Here is an 18,948-nt window from a genome sequence, read left to right as displayed (position 1 = left end):
TTCATAGGTTTTTACTAGGGTAATAACGACAATGGCCTTTTTAAGCCTAGCCATGCATCCCAAATCTCTGACAAGTTCTCATACTCTTGATAAGTGTAAGCAGGGGCTTGGGAGATGAAATATTTACAGGCTAGAGTCTGGGAGATGAACCATTTACAGGTTGCGTGGGTCCATTAAAGACATAGCTGTCAAACGAGGGATTAATTTTCTGTTCCCCTTCCAATTGTCAAGGTTGCAATTGAATTGGGTTAGGAAGTAAATCTGCTTCAGATTGATGGGGAGCCTGTTTCAGAGACAAAAATGATGCACCCAGTCCTTTACATTTATTGTGGTTCACAGATTAGTACTAGGCTAACTGACCTTGTACACCATTGTAAGCCTAGCCAGTTACCTCATGTGAGAATCAAACCCTGTACCTTGTGTCTGTAACGTAAACATCTTAGCCATTATGTCAATCTCCCACATATATATCACCTACTCAGCTGGCATGGAGGAATAAAGCCCTATTATGGCCTTTGGCAACAAGAGCTTAATTAGCAGTTTGGATGCTCGATAAAGCTGGCAGGAGGGGGTGGTTTTGTCCATCCAGAGAGGAAAGAGCAGTGTTCTGTGGCTGTCCATTACCACAGTCCCTTAGAGAAGGGTGGATTTCCAAGAGGTAATCTTGTTGGCAAGCTGTTTTAGTGATAGCTTTGATTATGAACAAACAGCAGTGTGTACTGTGGGTCATCAATGCTCTCATCTTGAGGACGGGATAGACCTAATAAATATATGCCATCACTGTTGGGATCCAAAATAACAGCAAATGGAGCGTTTCCACCAAAGGTTCAGAGTGTCAAACTATGAATGTGTAAATGGAAACAAATCTGAACTACCAGGCTGTAAAACACATAATTTAATGGAATAAAACAGAGAGTAAGCACTTTCAGGTTATACACCTTTCTTCAGACAACTTACAACTCAGTAAAACATCACATTTAAAATATCAAATGACCAATGAAATTCAGTAATGAATCATCCTCATCTTTAAGGTGGATTTTATAGGGATTACACCATTCATGCCTGGGGGTCTATGTGCTGCCAGTTCAACTATCCATTTTGACTCATGATACTCAGTTAAATTACATAAGTCCCCCCCTCTCCTAGACACATTCACTACCTGAAGTACCGTGAAATCAAATGTGTGAGTATTGTTTCTATTAACATGTTGGTACAAAGCATTACGTTCATTGCCTAAGCATATAGCTGACATATGTTGTATAATCCTGTTCTATAGTTTACAATTGGTCTTGCCTATGTAAAATGAGTGGCAATCTTTGCACTGGGCCACATATATGATGTCTGTTGTATAGCAATCTGCATAATGTGCCAAAAAGTACTCCTTAGTCATAGGATGAACAAATAAGTTATCTTGTCTGATGTATTGGCAAGCCTTGCAATGCCTACATGGAAAAGTGCCCTGTCATGTAGTCCTAATCCTTTTAGTCTGATATCTATCTCTGCTCAATAAACCTTTCAAATTTTTATGCCTTTTGAAACAAAACAATGGTTGATCAGTTACAATATTCTTAAGTTTATCATCAGTTAACAAAATGCCCCAGTTTTGTCTAATGATATTGCATATGCCTCCAATGTTATTAGCAAGACAGCACAGGCTCTCCTCCCCTGTCCGTCACATACTTTTATCCTCCCAGAAAGCTTCAACTAGAAAAAATAAGAAGTAAATGAAAAAGGTTTGTTATTTGGGTGCAGCAGAATGACATAGACCCTTTTTTAGCACCAGTACCTGAAGTTCTTGAGTTTTTAGCTACACTTTTTAACAAAGGTGCTAGTTCTTCAGCTATAAAAGTTCAACTAGCTGCCATCTCTAATTTTCACATGGAAGTAAGCAATTCATCTTAACTTCGTTCAAACTTTGCAAGGCCTTTATAAGGGGAACCTTCTTCTTCTTAAACCTATTTTTTATGATTTTTAAAGACTTCGCTCCCCATGGGATTTGAATTTGGCTTTACAATCTTTGAAACAATCCCCCTTTGAACCATCAACCAAATGTGAACTAAAATTTTTAACCTGGAAGACTGTCTTTTTAGTGGCCATTACATGTACTAGAAGAGTATCAGAACTTCAAGCCCTATCTCATAAACCTCCTTATTTGATTTTTCATAGGGACAGGGTAGCCTTACAAACTGACCCATCCTTCCTTCCTAAGGTGGTGTCAGAATCCAATCTTAATCAAACTATCAACCTTCCAGTTTTCTTCCCAAATTTTTTAAACAAAGGAGAGTGTATGTTGCATCTGTCGGATGTTCACAGGAAGTTGCATGTTATCTACATAGGACAAACATTTTCAGGAAATCAGATCAATTATTTGTCTCATTTTCATATTCAAAACTGGGAAAATCAGTTTCTAAAGTAACCTTACCCAAATGGTTAATTGATTGTATTTAATTTATTTACAAAAAATTGGGTTTGCCTTTGCAAAAACCTCTAAAAGCTCATTCTATCAGATTTATGGCAACCTTTTCAGTATTCTTCTCTAAATCTTCCTTGGATGATATTTGTGCAGTTGCAACTTGGGCTACCCTCATACCTTTATTGCTCATTACAAATTGAATCTGGTCTCTACAGGAAGAGCAACCTTCAGCTTAGCGGTGCTCTGGAATATCCTTCCTTAGATTCCTCTCATAATTAAGGTAGCTGGGGACTCTGTCCCAATGGTTGAGGAATGAATGAAAATGCCAATATCAGATAAAAAAAAGTTATGTACTCATCATAACATTCCATTTGTGTTGTCCTTTTTCTTTCTTTCTCAAATTCCCTACCTCCAACCCCCTAACAATGTGACTTCTGGAAAGGCTAGAAGATGCTGGAGGAACCAATGTTCCTTTATTTGAGCTTCAGATATTGGTATTTGTTATTTACTATATTGACTAACAACCAGCAAACAAGATTTGAAGTATGGTAGGGGACTAGTGCATTGTGGGTAAGAGAGGAGCTTGAGAATGTCAGTGTTCCACCAATGGTAAAAAAATGGCCGAGTTAGATCTGATGGTCAGATCCAAATGCAATGGTTGAGGAAGAATGAAAATGGACAAAACAGATGGAAAGTTATGGTGAATAATAACTTTTTTTTTCGCAAATCAAAGGGTTCTTTTCAAGAAAATGCAGATAGTTCCCCCAGAGGTGGAGGGGGGGGGACTGAAAAGGAAGATACCATTCTTGTGGCAGAGGTGGCCCGTATAACCAGGGCTTCCAGGATTCTTTATTAGATAAGCCCTACTAGCGCTCCTGAAGGAAGGCCTGATTGTTTCTCTCTGGAAACTATTGGGGGCAGTTTGTCTCTGCACCAGAGAGTCTGGCTATCTATAATAAAAGATTTGTAGGTGCAGAAAATCATATCCGGAGGTTATATTATACCATTTTCCCAAATTCCCTCTACAAAAATGAAAATAACCCCTGATGTTCCACCCAATTAGAGGGAAGCAGCAGCTGTCAAAACAGAAAAGCTCTAGAAAAAAAAAAGAGTCATCCAGGAAGTCTTCCCCAGACCAGACAGCTTCCGGAACCTATTCAAGATTCTTCTTGGTACAAAAAAGACAGGGAACTTGAGACCAGTTCTGGATCTCAGCAAACTAAATCAGTTCGTACAATATTCAAGGTTTTTGATTGTCATGGCTCAGTCCATTTTGCCACTACTGCAAAAAGATGATTGGATGTGCTTGACAGATCTTCAGATGCATACCTTCACATCAAAATGAGCAAGTGCTTTAGAAGATATCTGTGCTTCTGGCTGTGAGCAAGTTGGGTGTTCAGCAAATGCATGGCAGTGGTAGCAGATCACTTGAGACTGCTGAAATTCTGAGTGTTTCCATGCCTAGACAACTGTCTCCTAACTGCCCCAACCAGGCATCGGCTCCTTCAGGCAAGGGACAACTTGCTCCAGTTGTACTTCCATCTAGGCATCATGGTCAGTTACAACAAATCGCAACTCATGCCTATCCAGAGTCTGGAGTACATACGTACTCATCTGATGCAGTCATTTATATTCCTTCTCTTCCCTTTACTCAAATTCAGACACTGAGATCCCAGGTCAAGATAGTAATACAAAATTCTTCTCTACCAGCATGATTAATTTTACAAGCCTTGGGATCCATGGCAGCTGCTATCACCCTTGTTCCTCTGGCCAAGTTTCACATGCAAATACTTCAATGGATGCTATCAACTTAATGGTCCATTTTTCAACATCCCTTCACTGCTCCAATCAACATCACACAGGCATGCAAAAGGTATCTTCATTGGTGGATTCATTCAAATGAATCCTTGGAGGGTTGTCTGTTTGATCTCCCTCTTCCTACAGCCATGGTGACCATGAATGCATCCTAGCTGGGGTTGGGGGGGGCTCTACTTGGGAAGAAGAGTCCAAGATATGTGGTTCCCCAAAGAGGTCAAGACACATGTCAATGTTCTGGAAATGAGAGCAGTTCTCCTAATGTTGCAGGTGTTTCAAGATGCTCTCCCATCTCTTCTGATCACTTTTTAAAAGCAGCGCATATTTCGGGGAAATCCACTGTGATTGCAAATAAATTAAGGAGGTCCATTCTGATGCTTCATGAGTGGTCTGTCAATGTTAAAGTACCAGAGAGGATTTTCCATCAAAGGAACAGCCATGCAGTGATCTATTCACTTCTCCCTTCAACAATAACTGCAGCAGGTTCTTTGCCCTGATCCTTACAGTAGGGGAGTCACTGAGAGATGCTATAATGCATGATTGGCCCTCCAAGTTTCTTTATGCTTACCGACCATTACCTCTCATCCCCAAAATTCTACAGAAAGCATTCCAGTTGAAGAGCACAGTTATCCTCATTGCACCAGTCTGGCCTTGTCAGATTTAGTTTAACTTCCTCTGTCCTTGCATTCAACATCCTCCCTGGATACTGGATCTCACTTCAGACCTCCTGTCCCACCCGACAAGTATGACTCATTTAGACTAAACAGGACTCAAACTGACCACATTGTTTTTCCAATTCCATAGATTGCTAGGCAATTCAGGCTCTCTTCCCCAGTCCATCATATCTTGTTAAAGCTTCTACTAGAAGGATTTACAAAAGTAAATGGAAGAGATTTGCTTTCTGGACTCTTAGCAAGAACCTGGATCCTTTTCAGTACCTGTGCCAAGTATCCTTGATTTTTTAGCTTCAATTTTCAGTGAAGGAGCTTGTTTTTCAACTAGTAAAGTTCAGCTGGCTGCCATTTCTAATTTCCACTTTGCGAAAATAACACTACCTTAGCATCTTCTAAATTATGTAAAGCCTTTCTCAAGAGAACCTTTCTACTTAGACCTTCATTAAAAAACCCTACTCCTCCTTGGGATTTAACTATTATGCTTCAGGTCTTAATCCAGACACCCTTTGAACCATCAGCCAGGGCAGATCTAAAATTTGTGTCTTGGAAAACATTTTTCTGGTTGCCATCACATCAGTTAGATGAGTATCTGAACTCCAGGCTCTATCTTCTAAACCTCCTTACCTGTTTATTCACAAAGACATTGTGCCTTTGTGGACCAACTCATCCTTCTTGCTTAAGATAGTTTCTGATTCCAATGCAAACCAGATCATTAATCCGCAAGTTTTCTTTCCAAACTTTTCAAATAAGGGAGAGTATATGCTCCATCTATTGGATGTGCATGGACAACTTCACTTTTATCTCCATAGAGCCAAAGACTTCAGGAAAAAATGACCAGTTGTTTGTTTCCTTCTCTCCTAACAAATTGGTCAAACCACTTTCCAAAGTTACATTGGTCAAATAGTTAACTGACTGTATCTCCTTTGACTATGGTAAAAGCAGTTTATCCTTGGCTAAGCCTCCTAGAGCTAACTCTACAAGGTCTATGGTGGTATCTTAAGACTTTTGGTCAAGGGCTTCATTAGATGACATTTGTGTAGCTGAAACTTGGACTAATTCCCACACTTTTATCATTACAAATTAGATTTGGTTTCCAGAAACATAGTTGCCTGGCTGTGCAGTACTCCTGAATATCTTTCCATGAGGGCCATCCAGTGTTCCAGTAGCTGGGGACTCTGTCCCATTAGTTGAGGAATGAGAGAAAAGGACACATCTGATAAAGAAGTTATGTACTCATCATAATGTTGCATCTGTGTTATCCATTTTCATTCTTCCTGAACTTCCCAGCCACCTGCCTCAATCCTTTGCTTCTGGAAAAATCTAAGGTTTTACAGGAACTACTATTCCTTATTTGAACTCCAGCTTCCCTTTTCCTTTTTCAATTTCTTTAACAGGTTGTTCCTTTATATCTAGGGGCAGAAAACTCAATCTGAGGTATGTTAGGCTGGCAGGGCATTATGGATAAATAGGACATCGAGAGTTTTGGATCCAGTGATCTGGTAAAAGCGGCCAAGTTGGATCAGAGTCTTGGATCCAAATCCATCAGGCAAGGAAGAATGAAAATGGACAACACAGATGGAATGTTATGTACATAACTTTTTTTCCTCCATAGAAAAAGCAAACATATCACCAGCACTTTCTGAGTCTTTCTCTTCAGACAAAGCCCACTGCAAGAGAATTTCTGAGAGTTCTAGTTTTTATGGCCTCCTCTATCTTTATGATTTCACTTGCCAGACTTCCCACAGAAAAGACCCAATGGTATGTCACACCAGCTTGGGAACAGCACTCTCATTCTTTACTTCCTTATCCCAGTTCTCAGTTTTGTGAAGAAAGAACTTCTTTGGTGGCCAACCAACTCCTGTATAACCTAGAGGTTCCTTTCTATCCCACCAGTCCCTCTCAGACAGTGGCCAAATATACCTTGGACTTTGCCTGGGGTAATGTCTTTCAAGATATCAAGGAACAGGGAATCTGGTAACCACTGCACCACTAGAAACACGTTATCTTGAAGGAAATGATGGCCTAGATAAGTGAACTGAAATTTCAAGAATTGGTTCTATTCTGCAGGGACTCTCTTAGTAATGACTGACATCACCATCATCGTGTGATATGTAAACAAACAAGGACGAACAAGATCATGCCTTCTTTACAGAATGGCTATGATAGCCTGAGGAATAGCACTCCAGCTTAACTTATTTCTCTAGGATACTTATATTCTGTCAGAGCAGAACACAGTAGCAGATTCTTTGAACAGATCATCCAGGGTAGTCCCACACAAGTGGATGCCATCCAAATAGGTTTTCCTACAGATAGTCCACCATCAGAGAGCCCTCTAAATATATCTGTTTGCCTGGAATCTAAATAGAGAGCTCAAACTCTTCTGTTCCAGGACATTTTGCAAAGAGGCCTGGAAGAGAGGTGTATTCTCATTTCTTGGTTGGGAAGTTTTTTTAATACCTTTTCTCATTTCCTCTCATTCCTAAAGGCCTTCTAAAGTTCTGAAAGGACCTAGCAATGATGTTAATGGTGACTCCATTTTAGCCCAGACAACACTGGTTCTCACTTTTCATGTATCTGGTTAGGGATAATTACCAAAAGCTTCCTCAAAGAGTGGACATGCTCACTCAGGACAATGGCATTCTAAAATCTGTCGATTTAGTTTGAGGTGATAAACCACAATGCTTTCACTGAAAGTGGTCTCTAAATTAGTCATGTTTTATATGCTGTACATATTTCTTTCCTTGGATAAGTGTTGTGTGTTGCAGAAGTCACCATGGTGTTTAGAAGAAATTTAAGTAACGGATTTTTGAACTTAAGTGTAATGTAAAGATATTATCATAATTTAATACATTAATCTGCACTGCAGTTCATTTTCTAATATTAGTAGGTGTCCCTAACATACAGATATCATGATGTAAATATTTGGTAGATGAAATGTTATTAGAAGCATTATTGTTGAAACCATATTCTTAGTGACAGAAGTATGTGGAAACTGCTAAAGCAGCTGTCTCACAAAAAATAGTCCCTTCAGTCTGAAACTGTGCCAAAGGGGCAGAATGTATCTCCCTTCAAATTATAGCAAACATATACATTGTTATATTATTTACAGCTGGTTATGCTAACTAGAAGAAAATGACAGATTTTGTTTGACCAACAGAAAGCAATAGTTTTCTAATATTTGTCTCTAAGAACTATTTAGAGAATTGTTTCCTGAAGAACTATTCTGCTGACTCATAAGACAGCATTCATGATCTGGATGTCATTCTGATATATTAAGTAGTGTATGCTGGAGTTCAAATGTTTTAGGTATACAAAAATGTTTTTCTGTGATGTTATTCTTGGATTTCCTATAAAATTATACAGTACAGTAACAATTTTACCAGTGCATGTTGCCGGTCATAAATCCAAGGACCTTGCAAAACATTTCTTACATATAATGTCTAAATGTAAAGAATTCTACACATAAAGATATTTCTAGTTTACATCTAAACTATGAACTTTGTCAAAACATTACAGTATTGCAATAGGAATATTGCTCAAGAGTGAATAAACTGTTCATACCTTCAAGTTATCAATATCTGGTTTACATAAACTTAGAAAAAAGCAGTTGTAGCAATAACATCTCTTTAAGACGTGTAATCTAAAACAGCAACTCTTGGCTGTGAAGCAGGTGTTCAAATGATAATCAACATAAGAAATGCAAGATGGATTTTTTTACATATGGAATAAACAAATATATAAATGATGCCACCCAAGAAGAAAGCACTTGGTGGTCTGGAACCTTGAAATCCTGTATAGGGAAAGTTCTGAAGACCCTTCCAGATGTTGACCACAGGCAGAACAATTTCAGTGTTGTGTTACAGTAACGTAAATTAATACTGAACAAATAAGTGCATGACATAGTAATGTGATCCAAGTGATTGGTGAGGAGGTCATACAAATGAAATGCATCCTTCAGTTAAGGGAAAAGCATTGGAGTGTTTGCAAAACTTTGCTAATAAGGAAAATCTTACCAGTGACTAATTCCAAAAAAATATAAGATGTGTACTCAACCAGTGTAATCAGTGCTGTTGGTTAATTAACAATTCCATTGTGCACTCCTGTAGAACACAGTTGCTGTTGACTATTTAACTAAGGGCACTCACCTCTACATTCATATTTCAGATCTGAGAAGAAGACCATCTCTTGAGAGAAAACAAATAGACCTAACCGTCCACCAGCATATGTCTTATCATAGACAGGACCGGAATCAGCCATGATTTGCTTCCCTTCATATACTACAACTCTGGAAAATGTAAATATGGAAAAAAAAAAAGATGTCACAGTTTAGGACATGATAATGCAGCATTATGTCTTTAGCTACAGCTTCTTAGTGCCATCATGCATGAATTTGATATTGAATTTTAAACAGCCATACTTGTAAGTCGAGCTTTTGATGATGTTGTCAAATAAAACCTTTTTTGACATCCTGTCACATGAATATATTTTGAAACCACCCTCAGATATTTAAATATTTTGCATTATAAAACAAAGTGCTTTGAAAATCAATGAAGAAAGAAAACACACATGCTATCTACTCAGAATACGCAGAAAAGAATAAAACCCCAGTAAATAATTACTTCTGCATAAATCAAGCTTGTCCTTATTTAAAAGAAAAAAAATAAATGCATTAATTAAATGTAAATGAAAGAACAGCTATAACTCGCAGACAGTAGTATTACCTGCAAATCATACCCAAAGGAAAAAAAAAATTGAATAACATTAAACTAACTAAAACAGAGCACTACATTATGTATTAGCTTATAACACCAATTACTGCTAACATAACCCATACCCCAGACTGCACTATTGAAAATGACCACAAGATTGCCTATAATATTAAAATAAACAACAAAAATGACCTCTGAACAGTAAACAGAAAATACCCTTAAAAGAGTCCTTGTATGAAAAGAAAACCCAAAAACCCTATGCAAAATTACCAGACACCAGTGAAATGAAAGGCAAACAGTAAGCCTTACTAAAATAATTAAGAACAAGGTAGAGATGGAGTGTTTCTGGTGTCTGGAGTGTCTGATGCAAGAAACATTTTGTACGAAAGGATTAGGGATTGTGATTTTGTGACTTGTGGAGTCACCACTCTTCATGAAACTCACTCCCTAAATCTGTAATATAAGGCAATTAAATTCATGTTTCACTCATCAGGCTCTCCTACAAAGCTCACATATGTATTTGTGTGTGTGTGTGTGTGTGTGTGTGTGTGTGTGTGTGTGTGTGTGTGTGTGTGTGTGTGTGTGTGCGTGCGTGTGTGTGTGTGTGTGTGTATCTGCATTTGTGTTTTTATTAAAGGTGAGCTAATCAAAAGAATTTGTGTGAAACCAAATTAACTGAATGGAAGTTTAATAGGAGGTTGATATTTTTACAGTTTTTTGCTAAAACCTGTCAGCCAATATATATAATGCATTTTGTTGTCACTTCAGTTTGTATGTTTTCATGTTAAGGATGCTGTAGGTGATGCTTTTTTACATGTTTGGACTGTTCTTTCTGTTTGATTTCTTTTTAGCATAGATTGTAAAACTCCAGATGGTTAGTGGAATGAAGTTAGGATGTAATTGGTCTTTTGTTTTCTAAGCTGCTAAAAATGAGGTTTATAATGTGTGTATGTGCGTGTAAAGTAAACAAAGAGTTGAGAGGAAAAAATGCATCCATCTGTTCCTTTTTAAAACAGTCAGATGAACTGCCATATCAATTGTCTGTGTGTGTGTATCACATGTGCATGACGGTGAAATGTACTGTTGAATAAAAAGAGAAAAACATGCAACAACTCATTGCCAGGATCACAAGTTATGTGTGCGTGTGTTTGTGTGGAACTGCTGGTGGGGATGGGGCATTTTGATTTGTGTTTTGCTATAATGGGTAAGTAAGTTGCTTTATTTTAAAACAATTCAAGAAAGCAAGTGAGTTAATGAAAATAAATGCACATGCATCTCACATTGCTAGCTAGAAAGAACATGGCAGACCCTTTCCCTTTTAGTTCATAGTATAAGAATCGCTCCTCATTAGACCCTAAATAAAGAATGACACCAAAAGGCTGCACTGTATATGGTAATAGTAAAGCCAGAGGAGAGAATAACATAAGCATTAGCAGAAGAAAGAAGAAGGAACCAAAACTCTGGAAACAGAAGATAAAATCAGATTATGCAATAATGTGGTATGAAACTAGACATTTTTAAGGTTACTGAATTCAGATTAACTTATATGTATGTGTTTGAGATTAGAGTTCAAGGAAGGTATGCAAATGTTTGAAAGCAATTTTGTTAAATCAGAAATAGATTTTATTTCTGAGGCTATAACAAAAACAGCAGACTTGAAAAGAGTAATTAATAGAGCAGATAAGACAATATTAGATTTGAGAAGAAAACACAGTGCAAAAGTAAAAATAGCATGAAATGAAAGATTAAATAAAGATATTACAGATGAGTGGTGAAGGGAATTATGTCTTAATTTTAGATAAGCATCTAAAACAAGTAAATGTAGTACTTTTGCATGGACATGTTTAAAACTACAAAACTTGAAAAATGTGCCCACATATAAGAGGATTATGTTTGAGATGTAATATTTAAATAAGAGGTTCTTGGGAGCATATGTTCTCAGAATCTAAGGAGTTGCTTCAGTACAAAAATGATTTGAATAATATGTTAAGTCTTTATACTTGCAAGAGAATTTAACCTCAGTATAGAGAGTTTTTTGTTAAGACATCCACTAAAGAAATGAAAATGATGTTCTCTTTAATACTGAAAGTAGCTAATCAAGCTATAACTAGTAAATGGAAAACTAAAGACAAGCCATCAATAAAAGAGGTGAGCTGTTAGAGATCAGAATCAGAACTTCATAGTAAGAAAATGGGTTGTACGGGATGCTGTATTGCCATTTGAACTTGAAGTACATAAGATCTATATTTGTTTAATAAAGTCAATTTCAGTAACAGGTGACAAGTCACTTGTTGTTAAGACTTGTAGTAGAGTGTAAATCAAATAATACAGCAACTAATTAATTCCTGATCTCAAATTAGGCTGACATAGTTGATTTGTGTGGCAACCGTTTTTGTGTATTAAATCAGACATGAGATTAAAGCTGAATAGCATAGTTGATTGTAATATATGCATATTTAACAATGGCAAGTTAATTATGATTGGTATTAAGCACAGACTGGGTGGTATAAGGCTGCTTTAGGGATATTGTATAAAAGTAAAATTATAAAATGGTTGTATCAGAAATATGTGCTGAAATAACAAGTGCACCATGCATGGGGATTGCACAGTATATTAAATAGAAAGGGTTTTTATACAGAATTTATCTAGGTTCATAGCTTCATAGGTGTGTACTAGACTAATGACCCTGGAGCCTTTACAAGCCTAGCCCATACGATTACCCTGGCATTGTGCTACCCGACCTTAGTTCCCAGTACCTCTGTTGAGTAGAGCCACTGGAATGATCCCTGGGATGAATTTTCTATTTCCCATCCACTTATCAAGATTTCTCTTGAAAAGGGCCAGGGAGGTGCTCTGTTTGATATGTATGGGAGGTCTATTCCACAGCATGGGCAGTCTCTGGGTTATGAGCCTGTCCCTCCAGCATGTTCTGTTGATTGTGGTGATGAGGTTGAGGTCTCTGGAACATGTGGTATGGAAGGATTGGGATTTCTTTAGATGTAGCATTTCTAACAGAGCTGTGTCAGACATGACTTTGTAAGTCAAGCAGAGATCACCTCTAAGTAGGCAATATGAGACAGAGAATAGTTGGAGTTTTTTGAGTCTGTCCATATAGGACAAGTGTTTAAGGCCTAGGATCCTCTTTGTGAGTACTTGTGCAGCCTCTCCCGTTGTTGCAGGTGTCTAGTGAGGTACATGCCAAATGGGGTATTGTACTCGATGAGTGGCCTAATGAGGGAAGAGAAGAGGGAGACAATGACCTCTTTCTTCCTAGATGCAAAACCCTTAGTAATGAGATGTGCCACATAGAAGGGCTTTTTGACCACAGTGGCAATGTGGTGGTCAAAAGAGAGGTTGTTGTCAATCTGTGTTCCCAGATCTCTTATAATACCTTCTGTGTTCAGTGAACTATCATCAATGTGGTAATTCATGGGAACTGGGTTTTTCCCAAAGGGGATGACAACACATTTTTTGGCATTGAGCTGAAGGACATGGTTCTGACACCAGTCGTTGGTCTCAGTGAGGCCTTTCTGTAGGATGTCAACATCACTTGGGGAGTTAATAATGGCTCCTGTCTTGCAATCAAACTTTGTAGGTAAAATGTGGAACTCCCTACCGACCATGCTCACCTCAGAACCTTCACTCCTACAATTCAAAAAAAAAGCTTAAACCCCATCTCAATACTCTCTGGCAATGTCCCTGTTCCAAACCTGATTAACCACTATCATTTACCCTTCTCTTACCTCACTATCCTTCGCTTTTAACAAGGCGCCTTTGTAACTGACCTATGTTTTTTTTTATATGCTGCTGTTATTTTTTTCCCAAAATGTGATGTATCTTTATATTGTATTTAGAACTCAACTATCTTCCTTTTTTGCATTAACAATGTTCATATGTCTGTTATGTACCTGGAGCTTTTCTCCCCGGGCCTCCGCTGAAAATGGACATGTATCCAGTCGGACTCTCCCGGTTAACAAATGTAAAATAAAATAAATAAAAACAATCATCTACGAACTTTGTCAGCCAGAATCCCTTTGTGTTGGCCTGAACTTTGGAAAAGTAGATACCAAACAGGAGAGGACCCAGGACCGAACCCTGTGTGATTCCACTCATGACTGGTCAGCAGTCTGACTTGGAGTCAGCTACTTTCACACTGTGGGTTCTATCTCTGAGCCAGTTTGCAATCCAGCTAGTGATATAGGGGTTGATGTCTAGCTTAGTGAGTTTTTCCTATGATTCCTGAGTGGGGAATGGTATCAAAGGCCTTGGCCAGATCAAGGTAGGCTGTATGAACCACCTTGTATTCATCCACAGCTGTGGTGACTGACTCAAAGAAGTCGACCAGGTGTACTGCAAATAAAACATTGGAAAAAGAAAATGGAAATGCAGTTTATAACGGAACAATGGGAGACAAGTGTATAGTTCCAAAGTATCCAACAAAGCCTGAAGGTTTAGAAATGAAAGTGTTTGCATGGATATCTGTATATCCCATACATACATAAGAGGGTTTTTCCACAGGTAGAAAGCAAATGCAGGAGCTGTGGTGGAGCAGAGAGAGAGAGATAATTGGGAGCATGCTTTTTGGGAATGCAGTGAGTTGACAGGTTTTAAAAATTCCCTACATGGTACTTTGTCAGAAATTTTGGGGTAGCAAAAGGTTGTACCTAAGGAAATTATTCTTTTGAGCTGGGACGTAAGATCTGACTTGCCTAGACAATAGTAAGGCCTGAAAAAGGTTAATGCTTTTGATGCCAACAAAGGATTCCATTCAAACTCTTAGCCCAGGACATCTGAACAAAGCCTAACCTAATGGAGGACAAAGGCCCCGAAATTGGGACAGATTTTAAGTATTGCTCTTAGAAAGTGACTAGAATTACAGGGTTTGTGTTAAAATGCATTTTCTAAAAGATATGCAGTCCAAAACTCCAGTGTGTGAAATTATTTGTGATTTAATTCCTCACATCACTCCAATGATTTGCCAGAAAACCACAAATTTTATGAGGAACAGACTAAAAGTTTTAGGGAAAAATCTGGACAATCTGTGAAAAATCCACTTGAGTGAATAAAAACATAGATTTATTTAAGCCTCAGCTGAAAACAAATAAGGAGAAAGTTAAGCTACAGAATGCTTTCATCACTTAAAGAAGACAACTGCTTGTTTCAGTTATTTGTCTTTAATGGTGCACCTGTTCTGATTTCTTTGCCTTTTCTAAAGATCCCACTTCTAGTTCTTTTATCTCAGTTACTGTAGTCACCACTTATAGTACAGTTAGTTCAGATTTTGATTTCCATTTTCTAGCAGTTGCTTTTTTGCAGCCATCAAAATTAAACTCCACAAGGCCTTACTATATCTAGACAATCCCAATTCTGCATCACAACTCAAAAAGTAATTTCCTTAGTTACACCAATTTATTCAACCAGTGTTTTTGACAGGGTAGTCTGCAGGGAATTGTTAATGTCTGCCAAATCACTGCACTCCCAAAAAATATGTTCCCAGTTACCTCTTTCTTTCCAATCACACATCCAACATTTGCAATCTACCTAGGAACAATTCTTCAGAGTCTGCTTGGGAGTATAAAAATAACTATGCAAGTACTAAAAAGCAAAACTCCTAAATATTCTACATTTTGTTGTATATTTGGGAGACATACATATATCTCACCATTGTATCTTTATGAATTGTTTATTCAGTCTCTCTTCCCAATCTCTTCTAACCTCCTGTGATTGATTCTTCTAGTTATCATGGAATATTTTATATGCCCTACTAATTATCCCTTTATTTACAGCAGCTTCTGTATTAAATTCTACTAAAAACTCTACCAGTGCTAGTCTTTCATTTAAGAGCTCTGTGGCCATGCAATAACTGCGTAATGCTATAGTGTGATGTACTAGTTAGGTGTTCTAATCTCAGACATGGCAACTGTGGAACTCTGCATGTGTGTAGAAAGTAAAACTTTTTGGTCCTCTTCAAAAGGAACATTGACGATTGGATGGGAGAAAGGAAATTCACCCCGGGGATCACGTCAGTTGCGCTACTAGACAGGGGTCCAGGGAAGTAAATAGTGTGGGAAGAAATAGCCAGGGAATTGTTATGGCTAGGCTTGTATAGGCCCTAGGGCTGATAGCCTAGTACCAACCTATGAACCTATGAACCTATAAGATCCCCCTGTTGCTTTCTCTTTGCCTATACTCTAATATCAATCAGTCTGTGACCTGCAGTCCATATGTATTCTTGGCCACTTCCCATTTTATTACCTTTCCATCTCTATTTATCTGCCAATATCTTGGTTCCTTTGCCACTTTTCTCCAGTAATTCCAGCCCCTTTTTGCCTATTATCTGTACCACTAATTGCAGTTATCCTTATTGGCAGAATCTCCTTCCTCCATTCTTGTGTACATTTTACTACATTACGAATATAATATTCTTTATATTTAAAATTTAAAACTTTAGTTACATCTGGCATTTAGACTATATTGAACAATCTTGGACATTCTAATATATTTACTATGAATTTAAAACAACCTTGCAATGCCATTGAGGCAAAATCACGTATTATATACGTGCATTAATAATAGTTACTAAATGGGATGTACTTGAAATAGCATTCAGAAGATTAAAAAATAACATTAAAAAACAAGGAATACAAAACTTCAGCTAGTGCCTACAACATTAAAATGCTGGTGCTAGACACACTGAATATATTGTTTTCTACAACATGGTGATTTTGCAAATGCGGTGACAGGTGGTTTTGTAAAAAATTCGGGAATCATGTGATTTTCAATTTAAATTATGTATTTAAAGCAGTTGGTTGGTTGTGAAACTGTTTTCTGTTTTTTTCTGAAGAAGTTGGCGTGTCACAAACGAAAAGCCTGTGAATTGAGCTTACATAAATTGTCGTGTTTTTGGATACTAGACTTTTGTATGTTGGATATTGAACTTAGCGACTGTGCATCATAGAATTACTCACAGGTACAGAATGCATCCTGTTTTTGTGTTTATAACAGAATCCCCATTAACCCATACTCCTAAGTACTTAATTTTATCATGTCCCCATAAAGATGGGTATTGCTTAACCAGTTTCATATGTGGATATACAGTTTACAGTTATTGCCTTTGTTTTATCTTCATGAAATTTGGATCCAGAGAAGGCTTGAAACTGTCTCAGAATGTTCCATAACACAGAAATGTCCTTTTCTGGTGTTATCAGGTACAAAATAATATCATCTACAAATAAAGCCATCTTATCTTGATTACTATAGCAATTATATACCTGTATTTCCAAGTCATTTATTCTCTTTATTATCTTTGCCAATGGTTCTAAATATATTGCAAATAACAAAGGGGAAAGAGGACACCCTGCCTGGTTCCTCTGTTCAAATAGAACTTATCAGTGATGACCCCCCCACAACTTTAATTTATGCTTTCTCTGCTTGAAGACCCACAGAATGCAGTGGCATTTTATTACATTCTGCTTCTCTCTGGATCATCATTCTTCTATTAATGTGGTCAAATGTATGCTTCCCCTCCACAAAACCACATTGATTTGTACCTATCGATTTTGGCATCCTCCTTGCCATAAACATTTTATAATCATGGTTTAGAATTGGAATGGACATATATAAAGCTACATCTGATGGGTATTTACAGCCATCAAAGCTTTCTTTCAGGATGGTAGTGCTTCTCCTCTTTTTAAAATAGTGTTAAACATCTAGATGTTTAACACTTTCTTCCCTCCTAGCTTCCAACCTTCCACAGGAATATGATCTATTCAGAAGCATGTACCTGTACATTGGTTATACATCACCATGTTTGTCTCATCTCCTCCTATCCTAAATGTTAATAATTGAGCCTCATCTACCTCTAACCTTGGCATATTTAATTATTCCATAAATGTTTCCATTTATACTTTTTCTTGATTTTTCACATTTCTCTTCTTTAGACATGTTTGCAAAAAATGATTGAAACATTTCTAATACCTCTTCAGGATCTCTGGTTATTGTCTTGTTATAGACTCCATAAGCTAGGCAACAACCCTATATATTTATTATGTGTTTGAGACATAGATGCCAAGAAATTCACTGTGATAACAAAGCTTGAGAGGAGAATCTTGGTATCAATGTCAGGAGCGCATAATACCAGGTTGTGATTGGAGACCCATTCATACTTCTTTGTAGTGTTACGTCTTCCTCTTTCTCTCTGTCTCTTTTTTTTCATAACTGGTAGTACATGCAGCAAAATAAATAATCAAAGCAAACTGCTATTAAGCAAATGTTCATAAAACAATGGCAACAGGGTTCCAAAAAGTAAAGATGAATTTCTTCCAGAACAAAGGACAGTTTAATAAGACTGAATGACTGTCGACAAGACTCACCTCCCTCCTTTCCCACCCTAGCATACTTTTAATCCTTTCAGAACGTCTGAGTCTGCATTCTCTTTGGCAACGGATAGTTTCAGATAAAAGTGTTCTGAAAGTAACAAATAGATGTTTCCTTCCTGTCATTCAGATCCTGTTGACACAGGTGGTGTTAGAAGTGGCCCATCTCCTCATCTAGTAGAAAGGTTTTATTCAAGGATGTTTCCTATGCCACAGAAATATGATTCATTGAAATCAGTTCTGGATCTTTTCTTCCTAAATTAGTTTGTGTCAGTGCCTAATTTTAAAATGTTATACCTTCTCAACTTATATCCTGTCACTCCCCATTTGTGCTTTCTGCTGCCTTTAGATTTAAATGATGCTTATCATCATATTTGTGTATATCCACATTTTAGACATTTCTTAAGGTTTTCTGTGTCTGGATCACATGATCAGTTATCTGCTTACACTTTGGTTTATCCACAGTTCCAAAGGTATTGGCAAAGGTCTAGCACCAGTGATAGCCTACTGCAGCTGACAAGGTATTCACATTTTTCCTTATTTAGATTACTTATCTTTTCAGAAGCTTTTTCAAAGTGTCAGGAATCACTCACTTGGGGGAGACATCTCCTTCACAGACTGGTTTCCTGGAGAACATACACAGCCTTGTCTGGTCCTTCTCACAGGGTTGATTTCCTGGGTTGTCCCTGAGATGCCTTATTTTAAAGAGATTTTCTGCTACAGGAAAACATATCTGTATTTAGATCTGTTTCTAGGTTTTTCTTCTCATACTTAATGTCTTTGCCTGGGAATTTCTCAGGATTATGGGTCTCGTGGCATTCATGATTCCTCTGGTAAGACTCCACATGAGAAAAAAATGTAATGGTACCTAAAATCTGGATGGTCCCAACATTAATATACCCTTGCACTCCAGATTCCAGTGTGTGGGGGGGGGTTGTGATAAAAGAGGCTCTTTGGTGTTG

At 37.7% G+C, this 18,948-nt stretch overlaps 1 protein-coding gene across 2 annotated transcripts in view; it reads right to left on the bottom strand.

Annotated features, from left to right (window-relative positions):
• THBS2 (thrombospondin 2) overlaps nt 1-18,948 on the bottom strand; it is a 534,332-nt gene that overhangs the window by 8,016 nt on the left and 507,368 nt on the right. For both annotated transcript variants that reach the window (XM_044067817.1, XM_044067825.1), the window contains exon 21: nt 9,048-9,187. In XM_044067817.1, the coding sequence (XP_043923752.1) occupies nt 9,048-9,187 (140 nt within the window). The remainder of the gene's footprint in view (nt 1-9,047; nt 9,188-18,948) is intronic.

Source organism: Protopterus annectens, chromosome 1.part0, assembly GCF_019279795.1.
Source record: "Protopterus annectens isolate FY-2018-M chromosome 1.part0, PAN1.0, whole genome shotgun sequence".
Taxonomy (NCBI): domain Eukaryota; kingdom Metazoa; phylum Chordata; order Ceratodontiformes; family Protopteridae; genus Protopterus; species Protopterus annectens.
This window is presented reverse-complemented; position numbering and strand designations above follow the sequence as displayed.